This window comes from Sminthopsis crassicaudata, chromosome 3, assembly GCF_048593235.1.
Source record: "Sminthopsis crassicaudata isolate SCR6 chromosome 3, ASM4859323v1, whole genome shotgun sequence".
Lineage (NCBI taxonomy): Eukaryota > Metazoa > Chordata > Mammalia > Dasyuromorphia > Dasyuridae > Sminthopsis > Sminthopsis crassicaudata.
This window is the reverse complement of record NC_133619.1, coordinates 330,933,376-330,949,711: the sequence shown is the minus strand read 5'-3', so window position 1 is coordinate 330,949,711 and position 16,336 is coordinate 330,933,376. Positions and strand designations below refer to the sequence as shown.

The 16,336-nt window shown below is 34.2% G+C and overlaps 1 protein-coding gene across 1 annotated transcript in view; it reads right to left on the bottom strand.

Annotated features, from left to right (window-relative positions):
- LOC141562086 (protein mono-ADP-ribosyltransferase PARP15-like) overlaps nucleotides 1–16,336 on the bottom strand; it is a 42,481-nt gene that overhangs the window by 14,298 nt on the left and 11,847 nt on the right. The window contains exons 3-4 of the mRNA XM_074302100.1: nucleotides 15,543–15,704; nucleotides 4,557–4,598 (exon numbers count right to left, since the gene is read on the bottom strand). Of these exons, the coding sequence (XP_074158201.1) occupies nucleotides 4,557–4,598; nucleotides 15,543–15,704 (204 nt within the window). The remainder of the gene's footprint in view (nucleotides 1–4,556; nucleotides 4,599–15,542; nucleotides 15,705–16,336) is intronic.

The following is a 16,336-nucleotide window of genomic DNA, read 5'->3' as shown; positions in this document are numbered from 1 at the left end:
CTTTTCCTTCCCTAAAATGGTAAGCAATTTAATGTATATATATGGAAACATGTAAAACATATTTCGACATTAATCATGTTGTGAAAGAAGAAACAGAGCAAAAGAAAAAAAAAATGAAAAAATAAATTTAAAATAGTATTTTCAACCTGCATTCAGATTCCATCAATTCTTTCTCTGGATGTGGATAGGGTTTTTCATCATGAGTCTTTTGGGATTGTCTGATCGTGGTATTGCTAAGAATAATTAAATCATTCACAAGTGCAATATTGTTTTTACTGCTTTTACTATGTACAGTGTTCTTCTGGTGCTGGTCACTTCAATTTGTGTAAGTCCAGATTTTTCTGAGATCATTCTGCTTATCATTTTTATATTACACAGTATTCTATTACATTCATATACCACAACTTGTTTAGGCATTCCCCAATTGATGGGCATACCTGAATGTTCAATTCTTTGCTATCATATAAAGAGCTGCTATAAATATTTTTGTTTAAATAGGTACTTACCCCACCCCCTTTTAAAAATCTCGTTGGGATATAAACCCAGTAGTGGTATTACTAGATCAAAGGGTTTGCACAATTTTGTTGTCCTTTGAACATAGTTCCAAATTGTTCTCCAGATCAGTTTACAATTCCACCAAAAGTGTATTACTGTCTCCATTTTCCTACATCTCAGAACCTTTATAAATTTCCTCTCTTGCCATATTAACCAACCTGAGAGGTGTAAGATAATATCTTAAAGTTGTTTTCATTTGCATTTCTTTGATCAATAGTAATTTTGAGCATTTTGTCATATAATTATAGATACTTTTGATCTCTTTCTGAAAAGTGCCACTTCATATCATCTGACAATTAATAATTTTTCAATGTCTGTAAGAAACACATATTAAAAATCATGCTGGTGATAATGCAAAAAGTACTAATTTCTGCAACAAGAATGAACATTGAGACTTTTAAAAGGCACTGAATGCTAAAACATGGCTACAAATAAGTGTCTAAATAATGTCTCTTGGATGTGAAACCAAAATGTTATTTCCTAAAAGTAATAAGATACTCTGGATAAGATGGATTATCAAAAAATATGACAAGCAAACCTGGATTTTGCATATTATCAGTGGCACTATCATATAGAACACCAGCATCTTGAGGTCCCTTTGATGGAGGGACAATTAATGATGGGTTTCCAAGAATGTAATCACCAGTAAATACTTGCACAAAATACACATGCTTCTTCCCATTTATATCCATATCTTTGTAATATGTATCATTAGCTGAATATTTGGCATTGACAACAAAATAAGTTCTTTTTCCCCATACTGCAGCTGTGGAAAAAGGCAACATTTTTACAAAATTAAGATTATGAAATTTGTATTATTATGCCAATTATGATGGTGCCTGGACACATGAGCAAAGTAACAAAATCTCATTTCATTTTGTTGGAATTTTCTCTTTGCATTGATTTCATTTAATTTTTAATTTAAATTATTCACACATATATATATATGTAGGTATATAAAAGCTCACCCCCCAAAAAAAATTAAAAAAAAACAATTCACCTTCTTACTAAACTCTTTAAAGTATAGATCTTTGTCTTATTTGATCCTTGCATTCCTCAGGGTCTAGTATAATAGTTTGCACAAAACATTTGCCTAATAAATATTTACTAAGTTAAATTTAGTCTCTCTCATCAAGCTACCGTCTCTTTATATAACCTGTATAAAGGTTACTTTACTAACAGCATAGCCAAAATCTTATAGACAAAATCTTACAATCATTTAAGCAAAGTTAGCATAGAGAGACAAGAAATCTCTAGTCAAATTCAAGGGCCAATGGTCAACCAGCCTGTCAGGCTAATTATCCAGGTAGGGGATAGGAATAGAAAAGGAGGAAGAAACATGGTCCCTGTCTTTAAGGACCTTACATCCTAATAGGGAAGACTATATGAACACAACTATGTACAAGGTGGATAGATAGACAGATAGACATATAGATATAATAAATGGAAGGTAATCTCAGAGAGGAGACACTAATGGTAGAGAGAATCTGCAGAATATATAATTTACCTAAGTCTTAAAGGAAGATAGAGAATCAGTTGGCAGAGATAAGGACTGAGAATATTTAAGGAATGGGATATAGTTAGTGCAAAGATAGTGCAAAGATTCAGAATTGGATAAAGGAGTACAATGTGTGAGGAATAGTAAGGAAGGCAGCATAGCTGGACTATTAAGTGTATGAGAATCAACCATGAGAAGACTGAAAAGACAGGGAAAGGCTAGGTTGTAAAGGGCTTTAAAAATGCAAACACAGCATATTTGATGCTAGAAGTAGAAGTGAATCACTGATAATCACCAAGTAGAAGGGTAACATTGTTGGACCTGAGTTTTATGAAAATCACTTTGATGGCTGAGTGGTTTGAGATGGATTGAAGTGAAGAGAGACTTGAGGGAGGGAGATCAGAAGGCTATTGCAACTTTCCAGAAATGACAAGATAAAGACATATACCAGAGAGTTGGCTGTGTGATTTAAGAGAAAGGGATATATATGAGAGATGTAAAGGTAGAAGCATGAATTGGCAACAGAATGGATATTTGGGGCAGTATCATACTGTCAGGGATAATAATGAAAGGACACAGGCTTCCTTTCTGTTGAGTATTCAGAAAGGGGCTACATTGATGAATGTCATTTTTGAGCTTTATTTCAGTATAATTGTTGCATCCTAACAAAATAAAATATATCAATAACTTTTTAAAAGATAGATTTGGAAATAATTATTAACCTACTACAAAGGGAAGTGATAATTCATGTGAAATGGACACAAAAGGAAAACATACTAATAGAAATCTCTTGATTTATCGCTGAAATTAGGTTTATATTATTGTGTATTTGACTATAACCTAGCAATCATTTACACTTTCTAGGTGGATGATGTTTTGGAGATACAAAATGGCATTTTGGATAAGAATAGAGGATAGTATCTTCCTGATATCATTCCTGGTTTCCATTCGTAACTCAGAAATTTGCCAGCTATGATACTTCAGAAAGCTACTGGTCTTCCCTGTACTCCATTTTCCTCCTATGTAAAACAAGCAGATTGGATCCACTTGAAGATTCCTTCTTTCTCTAAAGCTCTAAGCCCTTGATCACTCTTCTCTATGGTACAGATTAAAACCCATCCAGACCTTCTCATTCTTTCCCTATAAATTCTCTACAAAGCATTCATCCAACTGATTGGAGGCCTTTTTATAGTTCTTGCCTATTATCTGTGGCGGTTAATGCAGCACCAATCTATGGATTTGTTCCCTACTTACCCTACACGCTTTCCCAACTCCTTTCCTGGTCATGAAGTTCTAGCCTGATATTTTTATGGCACCTTTTGAAAGCAAGTTAGAGGTATCAGTCTTGCAGCCCTTCGGATAAGCAATCAGCAATTCTTCCTGAAGGCAGCCAGAACCAGATTAAAATGTAATGATGAGGTTACACCTTAGACACTTAATTTGTGGTTTTCTAAGTCAATATATGACTGCAGAGATCCATTTTTGTTTGCATTTGATAGCACTAGTTTAAGCCATTATGGATCAGATGATAGATCCTCTTTATACCCACCATATATATATATTACTCTCTATAGCCACTAATGTGTCTCAATTTTGATTGTTTGGAGATTACAGCATCCCATTATTCACAGCCATGTCAACAAACAAATAAAACAAAAATGATGACAATGATGATGTAGTGTGTGTGTGTGTGTGTATGTATACACACAGGCACACTTGCCTTGGGATAGCTGAAAGTCCTGTGCAATGGACTCTTGTTCATTTCTGGACCAAACTCCTTTTTCTGACATAGTGCCTATCTAAGATTTATGATGTGATGGACTAATTCAGTGAGAAGACACACTGGATTTTAATCCGGCTGCACTACTTAGGGACTTCTCTGACTAACTTCTCCACCTGAGAAAAGCTCATTACTGGTATCACCTCAATCCCCTAGATCTTTTCAGCCTTACTGATACTCCACCTTATTACTATCTCTCTGACTGGGGGAATGGACATGGTCATGAACTCTGAATCTCCATTTATGAAGGGAGCTCAGTTCAGATAGTTCCTTATTTCCCACCTAACTACATCATGTTGGGTTTTCTCTTACTTCTCCACTATCCCCCCCATGCCCTTTTCTGTTTCTTTCTTGTATTATCTTTTCTCATTAGATTAAAAGCTCTTTGAAGGCTGGGGCTGTTTCTTTTGTTGGTACTTAGTATCCCTAGTGCTTAGCATACTGCCTAGCACATAATAGGTGCTTAATAAATACTAATTGAGAAAGTAAATTCCATAGTGACACTTTTAATTGTTCAGGTGCTGATGTGATGGGAGAGCCATATCTCACCTTCAAACTTTATGAAGCAAACATGGTACTTATTGCTTTACTTACTATTTCTCCCAGCATAACTGTGATCAAAGCCTTGGTTATTGACCCGGAGTACTGAGTTAGCATCTGTTCCATGGAAGAGGAATCTTTCATTGTTTGTTTGTTCTGGTCATCCATTGATATTTTCCTTACCTGATACAAATTCCAAAGGCTTTTGTTCTGTATCCTCTGAATCTACAAAGTACAAAAGCAAAATCACTTTGGTGTTAGACATAGAATTCTTGTGTAAGTGAATTTAAAATGATTGAGCTATAGGAAGTCATTTGAGATTTTCTGTAGTGCAGTTTTTCATTGAGCATAAAATAATAAACATCAAGTTTAGTAATATTTATTCTGTTTTCCAGATATATTCCCATATCTAGACAACTTTCTAAACCTAGAGTTTTGTAAAATTTGATTGAAAAGAAATATTCTCTAATTTGGTTAATTTTTGAAAATTTTGCTTTGTTTTGAATTGCTCATCTGGTGTCTTTAATGTAGGGCACTCCATTCAGACCAACAAGGGTAGGCCCCTGCTTGGAAACATAAAACTGCTTAGTGGCTGAAAGGTTAAGTGATTTGGCTGAGGTTATGTAATCAATAGGTGTGAGAGGTTCAGATTAAAATAAAGTTTTCTCAATTCCAAAGCAAGGTATCTTACTGCACAATGTCTCTTCTTGTCCTTTTCAATATATTAGATAAGTGAGTATGTCAACTATACAAATTGTCAAATGATAAAGTTGAATAGGCTTTTAAGCTCATTTTTGATAGCCAAAAGTTACCTATCCTTAAAACACACACACACACACACACACACACACACAAAATGCCATATAATCATTGTGCTCCAAAAGTTCAAGAACAAATGCTAAACTGCAAATGCCCTTTCATTTTTTAAAAATGTAAGTAGTAGGTTGTTTTTTTTTCAATCACATGAAAAGAGAATTGTCAATATTAGGGTTTTGTTTTGTTTTGTTTTGTTTTGCTGAAGCAATTGGGCTTAAGTAACTTGACCAGAGTCACACAGCTAGGAAGTATTAAGTATCTGAGGTCACGTTTGAACTCAGGTCCTCCAGACTTCAGGGCTGGTGCTTTAGCTGCCCCCAATAGTAATTTTCTATAAGATTTTTGATTTCCAAATTTTTCTGTCACCTTTCCTTTTGTCTTTCCTCTCTTCCCCCTCCCATATTCCATCCCTTCCCTCTCCCCCCCTCCACGCCAAGATGGGAAACAGTATGATATAAGTTATAAGTTAACCATGTAAAGCATATTTTTACTGTGAATTATTTTTTAAAACCCATTTTGATTCCGGACCATGATCATGACTCATTACTCTTGTTTGTTAATAGAGCTCAACAGAGCTGGAGTCTTTAATAATGGCTCCATCATAGCCACCAGTTCTAATATCTTGTTCTGTTTTTTTCTCTTCCCCTAAGTTAAAAATAATTGAAGGGTCACCATCCTAGATTTGATAATGAGCTAGATATCACTGTAAGGTAAATTAGATGAGCTGGAAGAAAAATAAGGTTTCATTTCTCTTTGGTAAATAGAAAATAAGACACAATAACCAAGTTTTGAAATACTTCACTGATTGGTGCAAATTTTATAAGAGTAAGTTGTTTCAATTATATTTCCCATTGGCTCTGTTACTATCCATCACTTTACTAAAATTTTAAAAGGAAATTAGCTTGCTTATATATATATATATAAAAGAAAAATACCAACTTTTAACAAAAGCTTAGTATTTTTATGTTTATTATTATTTCTTTATTTTTAAGACATTGGGGAGGGGGAACAGAGCTAATGTCTATTTGCAAAAAGGTATAATATTTGCATGGAGTATTTTTAACACTTTTTAGACTTCATAATTTATTTCTCTTGGCAATTTTATAATTTTCAGTTACTCAACGAGATATTTACTATGTCTTTATCATCAGGACCACAAATAGTCATCATAATCTCCCCATTTAAAACATGCTATAATTCCAAAGGTTTAAAAAGATCAATATAGCTTCTTAAAGAGATCTAATTTCTATCACTTTCATGCTAATATAGCCAATTACTGCAAGACAGTGTTCACAATTTCAAGGTCAAGTTAACCACATTTCTTTACATTGCATGGAGTCTTAGATATTATAAACATACAAGCTTGAAAATGAATTGTAAGAATTAGTGGTCTTGCTAATATTCTTTTTCATTTATAAGATAGGTCATTTCAATGACTTGATCTTTGGGAATTTCTTTTTCCTTTTTTCCTAAAACCAACTCTGCCCCAATCTGTTCCAGAACTGCAAGAAGAGTCCAAAATAAGAGAAAATGGAAGAAGGGTAACAAATAGAAAAAAAAAAAATCACAGCTCCAAACATCATAATTAGGTGGATTTTTTGTCTATTCTGACTTAGTAAATACTGAACAGGAGATGAACCAAATCAGTTCCAATAGAGCAGTAATGAATTGAACCAGTTATACCCAGTGAAAGAACTCTAGGAGATGATTACGAACCACTTCATAGAATTCCCAATCCCTCTATATTTGTCTGTCTGCATTTTTGATTTCCTTCACAGGCTAATTGTACACTATTTCAAAGTCCATTTCTTTTTGTACAGCAAAATAACTGTATGGACATGTATACATATATTGTATTTAACATATACATGTATTGGTCAACCTGCCATCTGGGGGAGAGGGTGGGGGGAAGGAGGGGAAAATTAGAACAATTGAAACAAGTTTTGCAACTGTCAATGCTGAAAAGTTACCCATTCATATATCTTGTAAATAAAAAGCTATAATAAAAAAAAGGAATAATAGGAAAAAAACAGAAAAAAATTAGTAAGCAGTGACTATTCTTTTTAACTGCTGAATCACAGAATGTTTGATAGGGCTTCAGAAATCATCTAGTCTGATCTCTTCATCTTACAGAGGAAGTGATTTTATCAGGGATCACAGCATAGGTACCAAAGGTATCAGAGCAATGAAAACCAACAGGGGGGAAACAGCAGGAACACCATTAATTTTTCCCTTTCCAGAATAGTTTGCTCCAGATTCAACTTGTCTTACTGGTCCTCTTTCCCCACTTTCCTTATTCCAAGATCTTCACGATTTGGGACATATTGTCATTTCTTTTGCCATGGAAACTGATAAAAAGAAATGACCCTCTATATTCCAAAAAGATTCAGGAAACTTTGTTAGGAAAAGCAGTCAAGTTCCACCTAGGTTTCAGTATCCAATTTAACTTTTTCTCAGATCTGATTGTCACTCTTACCAGATTCATAGACCCAAAATGGAATAGTACTAAGATCCACTGCATTAAAAATATCTACAACAATATTTTTCTTAAGCTAAATATAACTGTAAAGATTAGGTTAGGAATCATTAGGCATAGGAACAAAGGATGGATAAAAGATCATGATCAGATAAATTAATTTCAGAGTTCATGAACATGGAAGTGAAACACTTCTAGTGATAGTAAGCTCAAGGATATGATCATTTCACTATGGTTGAGTTAGGGATCAAAGAAGATGCCAGAGTAGCAAAGCTGTAAATATGAAGGATAATAGTATATCATCAATAACAGGAATTATAATTGGGAAGAAAGATAACGAATTCTGTTTTAGAAACATTGAATGTTAAAAGTCTATGGGGCATATAGTTGGAAAGTTGGTATAATTACCAATAAGTAGTGTGGAGCCAACTAGAACATGAGATGATCTCAGATTATCTGCATCTATATCTATAAGAGAGAAGATAAGGAGTAAGGGCTAGGGATAATATTGAAGAATGGAGAACTAGAGGTCATGGAAAGGATAAAGAGTAGGTTTATAACTTCTCTATTGTATAGTTGGAATAGGTCTGACAGAATTTGTCTTTTACTTGCTTGTATTCTTACTGTTCTGAAAGTAAATCCACCAAAAGAAGATTCTGGTCTTTCATGTCATCCCAATAATTAGAGATCTCAACTGAAAAAAAATACTTGGTGATTGATAATTTCCTCTTATGTAGAAGAATAGTCTTATGCAATTTAAATTAAATGTTCTCTAAAAACAGAATAGCAGCTGAAATTTTTTCCATTCTTTAATGCTAGATTTTATGAACTAAATCCAATTTAATAAATATAAATTAAACATCCATTATAAGAATGATGCCATACTATTACAAAAAGAAACCCTACATATTCACTGGATAACAAAAAATTGACTTCTAAGAAAAAATCAGATAAACCCAGCAATGCTTCTACTGTGCCCTGCTCTGTGTTTTGGTTGTCTGGCCCAAAGAACTGATCTTTATAAGTTTCTTCAGACAAATTTCAGAATATTTTCACTGAGTGTCCCCCATATCTGGATTTCTTTTCCTTGTCATCTCTGACTACCAATTGCCCTGGTTTCTTCTAAATACCAGATAAAATCTCACTTTCCCTAAGAAGTCTCTATTGATTCCCCTTCTAATACCTTCTCTCAGCTTATTATCTCCAAGTTAGCTATTTAACAATTTAGCTTGTTTATACATAGTTTTCATGTTGTTACCCCATTTGATTTTGAACTCTTTGAGAATAGGAGCTGTCTTTTGTCTTTTTTTGTACTGTAGAGGCTTAGCACAGTATCTGGATACATAATAAATATTTATTGGCTGAAAGAGAGTTAGAGTTAGAGAGAGAGAGAGACAGAAAGAGACAGAGAGACAGACAGAGACAGAGACAGAGAGAGAGAGACAGAGAGAGACAGAGAGAGAGAGAGACAGAGAGAGACAGAGAGAGACAGAGACAGAGAGAGACAGAGACAGAGACACACAGAGAGAGACAGAGAGACAGAGAGAGAGACAGAGAGAGAGAGAGAGAGAGAGACAGAGAGAGACAGAGACAGAGAGAGAGACAGATAGAGAGAGAGAGAAAGGGAGAGAGACAGAGAGAAACAGAGAGAGAGGAGGGAGGGAAAGAGGGAGGAAGGGAGAGAAAGAGTTAAGGACATAAAGTGAAGTTGAATTTACCTTCATATTGTTTGAGGCAATCAATAGGCAAGTGCTGTCTCTTTCCATTTGTAGTAAAGCTTATGGTAAAATCTACTGTGTAGTTTTCATTCTCAATTTTAACAACGTTATTTTTCTTTCCTTTTCTTGCAACCTCTAAATGAAGAGTAGTTATTTTGTCAAAAAGTCTTGAAAAAGTTCCTCAGCCCTCAACTTCTCTTCTATATGGAAGTGTGTTCTCTTAATCATATCTTCGATTGCCCTGGAAGCTATGACCAGATCTTGGGAAGTTTTTGTGATCTCAATTTCCGACCCTTCATTTTTCACATCAGTGGTGATATTCAATCTTTTTAGTAGTTCATTCAGTTCATTGTATTCTTTTTCCTCCAAACTTTTGGATGTACTCATCAGAGAAAGTATTACTTAGGAGTTCCTTTAAAATCAAATCTTGTATCCAAGAAATAGTGCTTTCAACATTCTCCTTGCTTTCACCACACACCTGGAAAGTTGCTGATCTTTTTATTTTTTCCAAAATCAAATAATCTTGTTTTGGAGAAGGTTGGCTTTCAAAACCGAAAAATGCTTTAAAATAAATTATAACTGCATGAGAAATTACTCCTAAGTATTTTTAAGGCAAATCATAGGTACGTGTATTTTAAAGAAAATGAAGATCTTACATTTTACTATTGAGATCACAGGGTGAGATCTTGGTCTTTTTTTCATAACATCATGAAACACTTTCAGTACCTCTGGCAGGAAGATGACCACTTTTATTTTTTTCAGTGATTGGCCAGACCTTTCGTGCAAAATCTTCAGAGGCATTAATTATGGATTCAGCAACATCAGTAGGGTCTTTTTTTGGCTTATCTTGAAAGAAAAACAACTTCAAAAACAAAACAATTCCTTTTCTTCCTTTTTCCCAAATTACCATTTAAAGTGGTGGGTTTGATATTTAATGGGTAAAAGCTCATTCCTCCAAACTGATCACTGCTATTGGTTTCATTTTCAGCAGCTCAGACGGTGTGCTAAGCTCCCACTCTTCTAGGTCAAAATAATAATTCCTACCCTTAAGAAGCCTACAACTCAGTTAGGAATGGTTACAGGAATCTGAATGATCCAAAGTTTAGATGTTCATTTCTTGCCTCACCCTCCCTTTTAGGTAAGTCGTCTTTTTGGTTGTAGGTAAACTGTATTACTCTGTGAACTCTGAAAGCCACTTAGAAGAAAAGATGCTCAATATCTTGAAACTCTGCCTTGTTTTTTAATCAAGAAACATAAAATTTCTTTGAATTACCTTAGCAGAAAGATAATAATTGGCATTTTAGCCAAGGTTCTTTGGGAGCTACAGACCCAACAATTTGACAGACATTTATTATGGGCTAAGTACTAGGGGTATCAATTTGAAAGTGAAACAGTATTAGCTTTCAAGGAGTTTCTGTGCTATGTAGGAAAATGACAAATACATATGTAAATACAAAATGTATACAAAGTAAATAATAATAGTAAATAGCATTTATATATCATTTTGAGATATATAACATGCTTTACAAATATCAAATTTTAGACTCTCAATAGGCATGAGAAATATGATCTTCATTTTATACATGAGGAAATTGAGGTAGACAAAGACTGAGATAGAATTTGAACTCAAGTCTTCATGACTTCTAAGCCAGTGCTCTATCCCTTGAGACATCTAACTGTAATTTATCTGGAGGGAGAGAACTGTGAGAAGTATAATTGTAAGGTCTATTCCCACAGTTGAAAAGTTTCAGAGTCTCATATTTCCATATTTAAACCATTTCCATGGTTAAAAAGAATGGGATATAAGCTTTAGGGACAGTACTTCCTGGCTAAAGAGAATTAAAGAATGTCTTAAGTAAATAGAAATAATTTTCTAGTGCTTGTTGAGTGCAAATGAACTGGGTTTATGCCCTGGGCAAGCAAAATTTTTAATTGAGTATGTTTAATAAGCCTCATGCATATAAATTGACACACCTAACTTAAAATTAGAGTCTCATTAGCAGAGCACATGATGATGTGGCAAGGGAAGGGAAGAATATAGAAACACATCAAGGAGTGCATGTAATGGGAGAGTCATGAAATATTAAATTTTGGAAAGGTATCCTCCAATTGAAATTCTCAGGAGGGGATGAGGAGGCAAGGTGAGATTATGGAATATACCTGCTGGGTTTGATTTTTGTAAATTGTATTTATGTCCCCTGAAAGGTATATGCACCTGCTTCTTGCAAGAATTATAATAAAGTCTTCCTCCACTCACTCCAAGAATTTGACTCTGGAGTTTTCATTTCTAACAGTACTAATGGCTGGAGGAACTAGGCAAGATTTTGGTTAGGCTATATCACTTGAACTGAGACTAAATGGAAGCCAGATATTCTAAAAGGCAAAGGGGGGGGGAATGAGGGTGGAGAATTCCAGACATGACAATAGCCTGTAAAGGGGTATGGAGAGAAGATTATTATTGTACATGGGCACCAGGAAGTAGGTTACTTTAATATAGACTGTATGAAGAGTAAATCATTCTAGAAGGATAATTGAAGCTAGAATGTTAAGGACTTTAAATGCCAAACAGAGGGATTTCTATTTTATCCTAGCATTAATAAGGAATCACTAAGGTTTTCTTAACAGACAAGGAAGTACAATAGTTGTATAAATGTTATCATAGATCATGATATTTGGAAATATCAATTGATCATCTTTGAAGATGGATTGAAGAGGCTGGATGCAGGAAGATCAGTTTGAAAACTAGTTTAAGTGAGAAGTGATGAGTACCTGACCTTGTACAATGACTTTGAGGAGAGAGAAAGGAACAAATGTCGGGAATACTATAGAGATGGGATCAAGAAGACAAATGTAGAGTTCTACATCTGAGTTTTACAAAATATAGGATGGAGCAGGTAGAACTCTACAACATTTCATATGTATCTGGTTTTAATGGACTATAATCTCAATACAAGGGAACAGGATAACATGGAAGCAAAGGAAAACCAAAATGTTAATACTATATTAAGCATTGATGGAGAGGAGGAAGTCAGTCAGTAAGCACTCATTAAGTAACTACTATGTGTCAGGCATTATGCCAAGCACTGGGTAGTTGAAAAGAAGCAAAGGGGTAAATTGCTAGATGATACAGTAAGTGTGACTCTGGACAAGTGACTTAACCCCAATTGCCTACCAAAAAAAAATGAAAGAAAAAGAGAAAGAAATGAAAAGAGGCAAAAACAGTCCCTGCTCTCAAAAAACATGCAATCTAATAAAAACAACCATAAACAAAAAAATCTAATGCAACAACCATATACAATATATATATATATATATATATATATATATATATATATATATATATATATATATATATATATATATATATATATATATATATATATATATATACATATATATATATAATTGGAAATAATAACAGGGGTAAGGAATTAAGAATACAGGAATTGGGAACTTTTGTTTGTTTGTTTGTTTTGTTTTGTTCTGTTTTAAAGAAGATTTTAGCTGGGACTTGAAGGAACTGAGGGAAGCCAAGCAGCATTCCAGGTATGGGAGATGCTCAGTGCAAATGCTTGAAATCCGGAGAGGATGTTTCTTGTTCAATTAGTAGCTAGGAGACCAATGTCATTGGTTCATGGTTGCATGTGAGAGGCAAGAAGACTGGAAAGATAAGGGGGTCAGATTATCAAGAGCTTTCAATACCAGACATGAGATTTTATCCTTGATCCTGGGAGATGTTAGTGGAATTTATTGAATCAAGGTGGGAGGGTCAAACTTATGCTTTAGAAATATCATTCTAACAATGGAGTTGAGGATGGACTGGAGTGAGAAGAGACTTGTGGGATGCCTCATTAATGTCCCTTGACCATTTATTATTTGGGGAATGGAAGTCACCTCTTTATCAATGACTGAAGTGAGGAAAAAAAGGGAAAATCAAGTCAAAAAGTTCTCAGATGAAGATAGAGTTAAAAAAAGATCTTTACAATTGTCCTAGATTCTCTCTGAATGAAGGGAGATGTATGAAGGGAGATCCTCAGCTCAGAGGCACAGATAAGGGTATAATGAGAAACCTAAAAAATAGGAAGAATTTCTGGAATAGCTTCTATGATGCCTGGAAAAAATCTTTTAAGGAGAAGTAAAAGACTATCTTCCTAAATTGAAGTCCTCATTGAAGATAGTTACCATAAATTTGTAGCAGATCTGATCAACACAATTATGTGATAGGCTCCTCAGTTCAAAAGAATGTAAGGAGTAAAGGAGGAGGCAGATGATAGGAATGACTCATGGCAAGGCATGAGTCACATGGGAGGAAGGAATTTGAAAGTAAAAGATGGTGTAAAGATTAGCTATTTCACCAAGTTTATTGTAAATGACTTATATAAAAAAAATCAGTCAAAGGTGAAGAAAGCAGAGGAAAAAAGAACAATTTCCCAAAGAAACTTGGCCTTACAGTTTATTTATTATTACAAGAAAGGAAGACTTGTATGAAATGAGACACAATAAAGCTAGCTAAGCCTAAAGAACAATATATATCATGCTGAATAAAAAGTAAATAAAGTCAACAAGAGCAGAACTCTGCTCTATCATAAAGTCAATATTAGTACTATACTATCATATTCTTACTTTTTGGTAATAATAAGATAAGTTCTTTTTCTAGGAATGAGCTCTGTTAGAGGGATTGCTTGTGTGTATGTTGCATAAAGAACGAAATCATAAATAAATTGGAGGAACATGGATGGTTTACCTCTCAGACTTGTGGAGGAGGAAGGAGTTTGTGTCCAAGGGAGAACTAGAGACCATTATTGATCACAAAATAGAACATTTTGATTACACCAAATTAAAAAGTTTCTGCACAAACAAAACTAATGCAAACAAGATTAGAAGGGAAGTAACAAATTGGGAAAACATTTTTACAGTTAAAGGTTCTGATAAAGGCCTCATCTCCAAAATATACAGAGAATTGACTTTAATTTATAAGAAATCAAGCCATTCTCCAATTGATAAATGGTCAAAGGATATGAACAGACAATTTTCAGATGATGAAATTAAAACTATTTCCACTCATATGAAAGAGTGTTCCAAATCACTATTGATCAGAGAAATGCAAATTAAGACAACTCTGAGGTATCATTACACACCTGTCAGATTGGCTAAGATGACAGGAACAAATAATGATGAATGTTGGAGGGGGCTGTGGGAAAACTGGGACACTGATGCATTGTTGGTGGAGTTGTGAAAGAATCCAACCATTCTGGAGAGCAATCTGGAATTATGCCCAAAAAGTTATCAAAATGTGCATACCTTTGACCCAGCAGTGCTACTACTGGGCTTATATCCCAAGGAAATACTAAAGAAGGGAAAGGGACCTGTATGTGTCAAAATGTTTGTGGCAGCCCTTTTCATAGTGGCTAGAAGCTGGAAGATGAATGGATGTCCATCAATTGGAGAATGGTTGGGTAAACTATGGTATATGAATGTTATGGAATTTTATTGTTCTATAAGAAATGACCAACAGGAGAAATACAGAGAGGCTTGGAGAGACTTATATCAACTGATGCTGAGTGAAACGAGCAGAACCAGAAGATCATTATACACTTCAACAATGATACTGTACGAGGATGTATGCTGATGGAAGTGGATTTCTTCACATAGAGAAGAACTAATCCAATTCCAATTGATTAATGATGGACAGAACCAGCTACATCCAGAAAAGGAACACTGGGAAATGAATGTAAACTGTTATTTTTACCTTCTGAATCCAATTCTTCCTGTGCAACAAAAAATTCGGTTCTACACACATATATTGTATCTAAATTATACTGTAATATATTTAACATATATAAGACTGCTTGCCATCTGGGGGAGGGGGTTGGGGGAGGAAGGGAAAAAATCTGAATAGAAGTAAGTGCAAGGGATAATGTTGTAAAAAATTACCCATGCATATGTACTGTCAAAAAATGTTATAATTATAAAATAAAATAAAAAATTTAAAAAAAAAAAAAAAAAAAAAAAAAAAAAAAGGAAAGTGTCCACAAATAGATTAATACATTGTCATCACTCTCATGTAGATTCAACCTTAATTATTATCTTTACTAGTGAATATGTAATCTAGAAGATATTAAGTATTTAAAAATCTAATTCTGATAAAAGGCTACAAACCTGTTCCAATGGCTGGAAGGGAAACGGATACGTATTTCATCTTTTCACATTCTTGTAGGACTTCAGAGACGGTTTGTTTCACATCATTTCCCCCATCAACATGTATTATTTTCTTGCACCTTAGATTTTCACCTTGTGTTACTATAAAAATTTCTGTGACAGCTGAGAGAACAGAAGACACAAAGGCATGAATACTTATCTGAACTGAAACCTTTGGATAATTGAGAATATAGAATACTTTGCTTAGATAAAAGAGGACATGAAAACAACAGTCTTGAATTGCATAGCTCCTTTGATTCTTAATGAATGTCAAAGACAAAAGGTACCTTGAGGTCATATGGTATAATCCTGTCCCATACCAAAATACCTTGTAACATATAGCCAATACAATTATCCACCCTATAGTAAACATCTCCAATGATGGAAAGCCAACTGATTTATAAAGTAACCCATTCTTTCTTTTCTTTCTTTCTTTCTTTCTTTCTTTCTTTCTTTCTTCTTTCTTTCTTTCTTCTTTCTTTCTTTCTTCTTCTTTCTTTCTTTCTTTCTTTCTTTCTTTCTTTCTTTCTTTCTTTCTTTCTTTCTTTCTTTCTTTCTTTCCTTCCTTCCTTTCCTTCCTTCCTTCCTTCCTTCCTTCCTTCCTTCTTCCTTCCTTTCTTTCTTTCTTTCTTTTCTTTCTTTCTTTCTTTTCTTTCTTTCTTTCTTTCTTTCTTTCTTTTCTTTCTTTCTTTCTTTCTTTCTTTCTTTCTTTCTTTCTTTCTTCCTTCCTTCCTTCCTTCCTTCCTTCCTTCCTT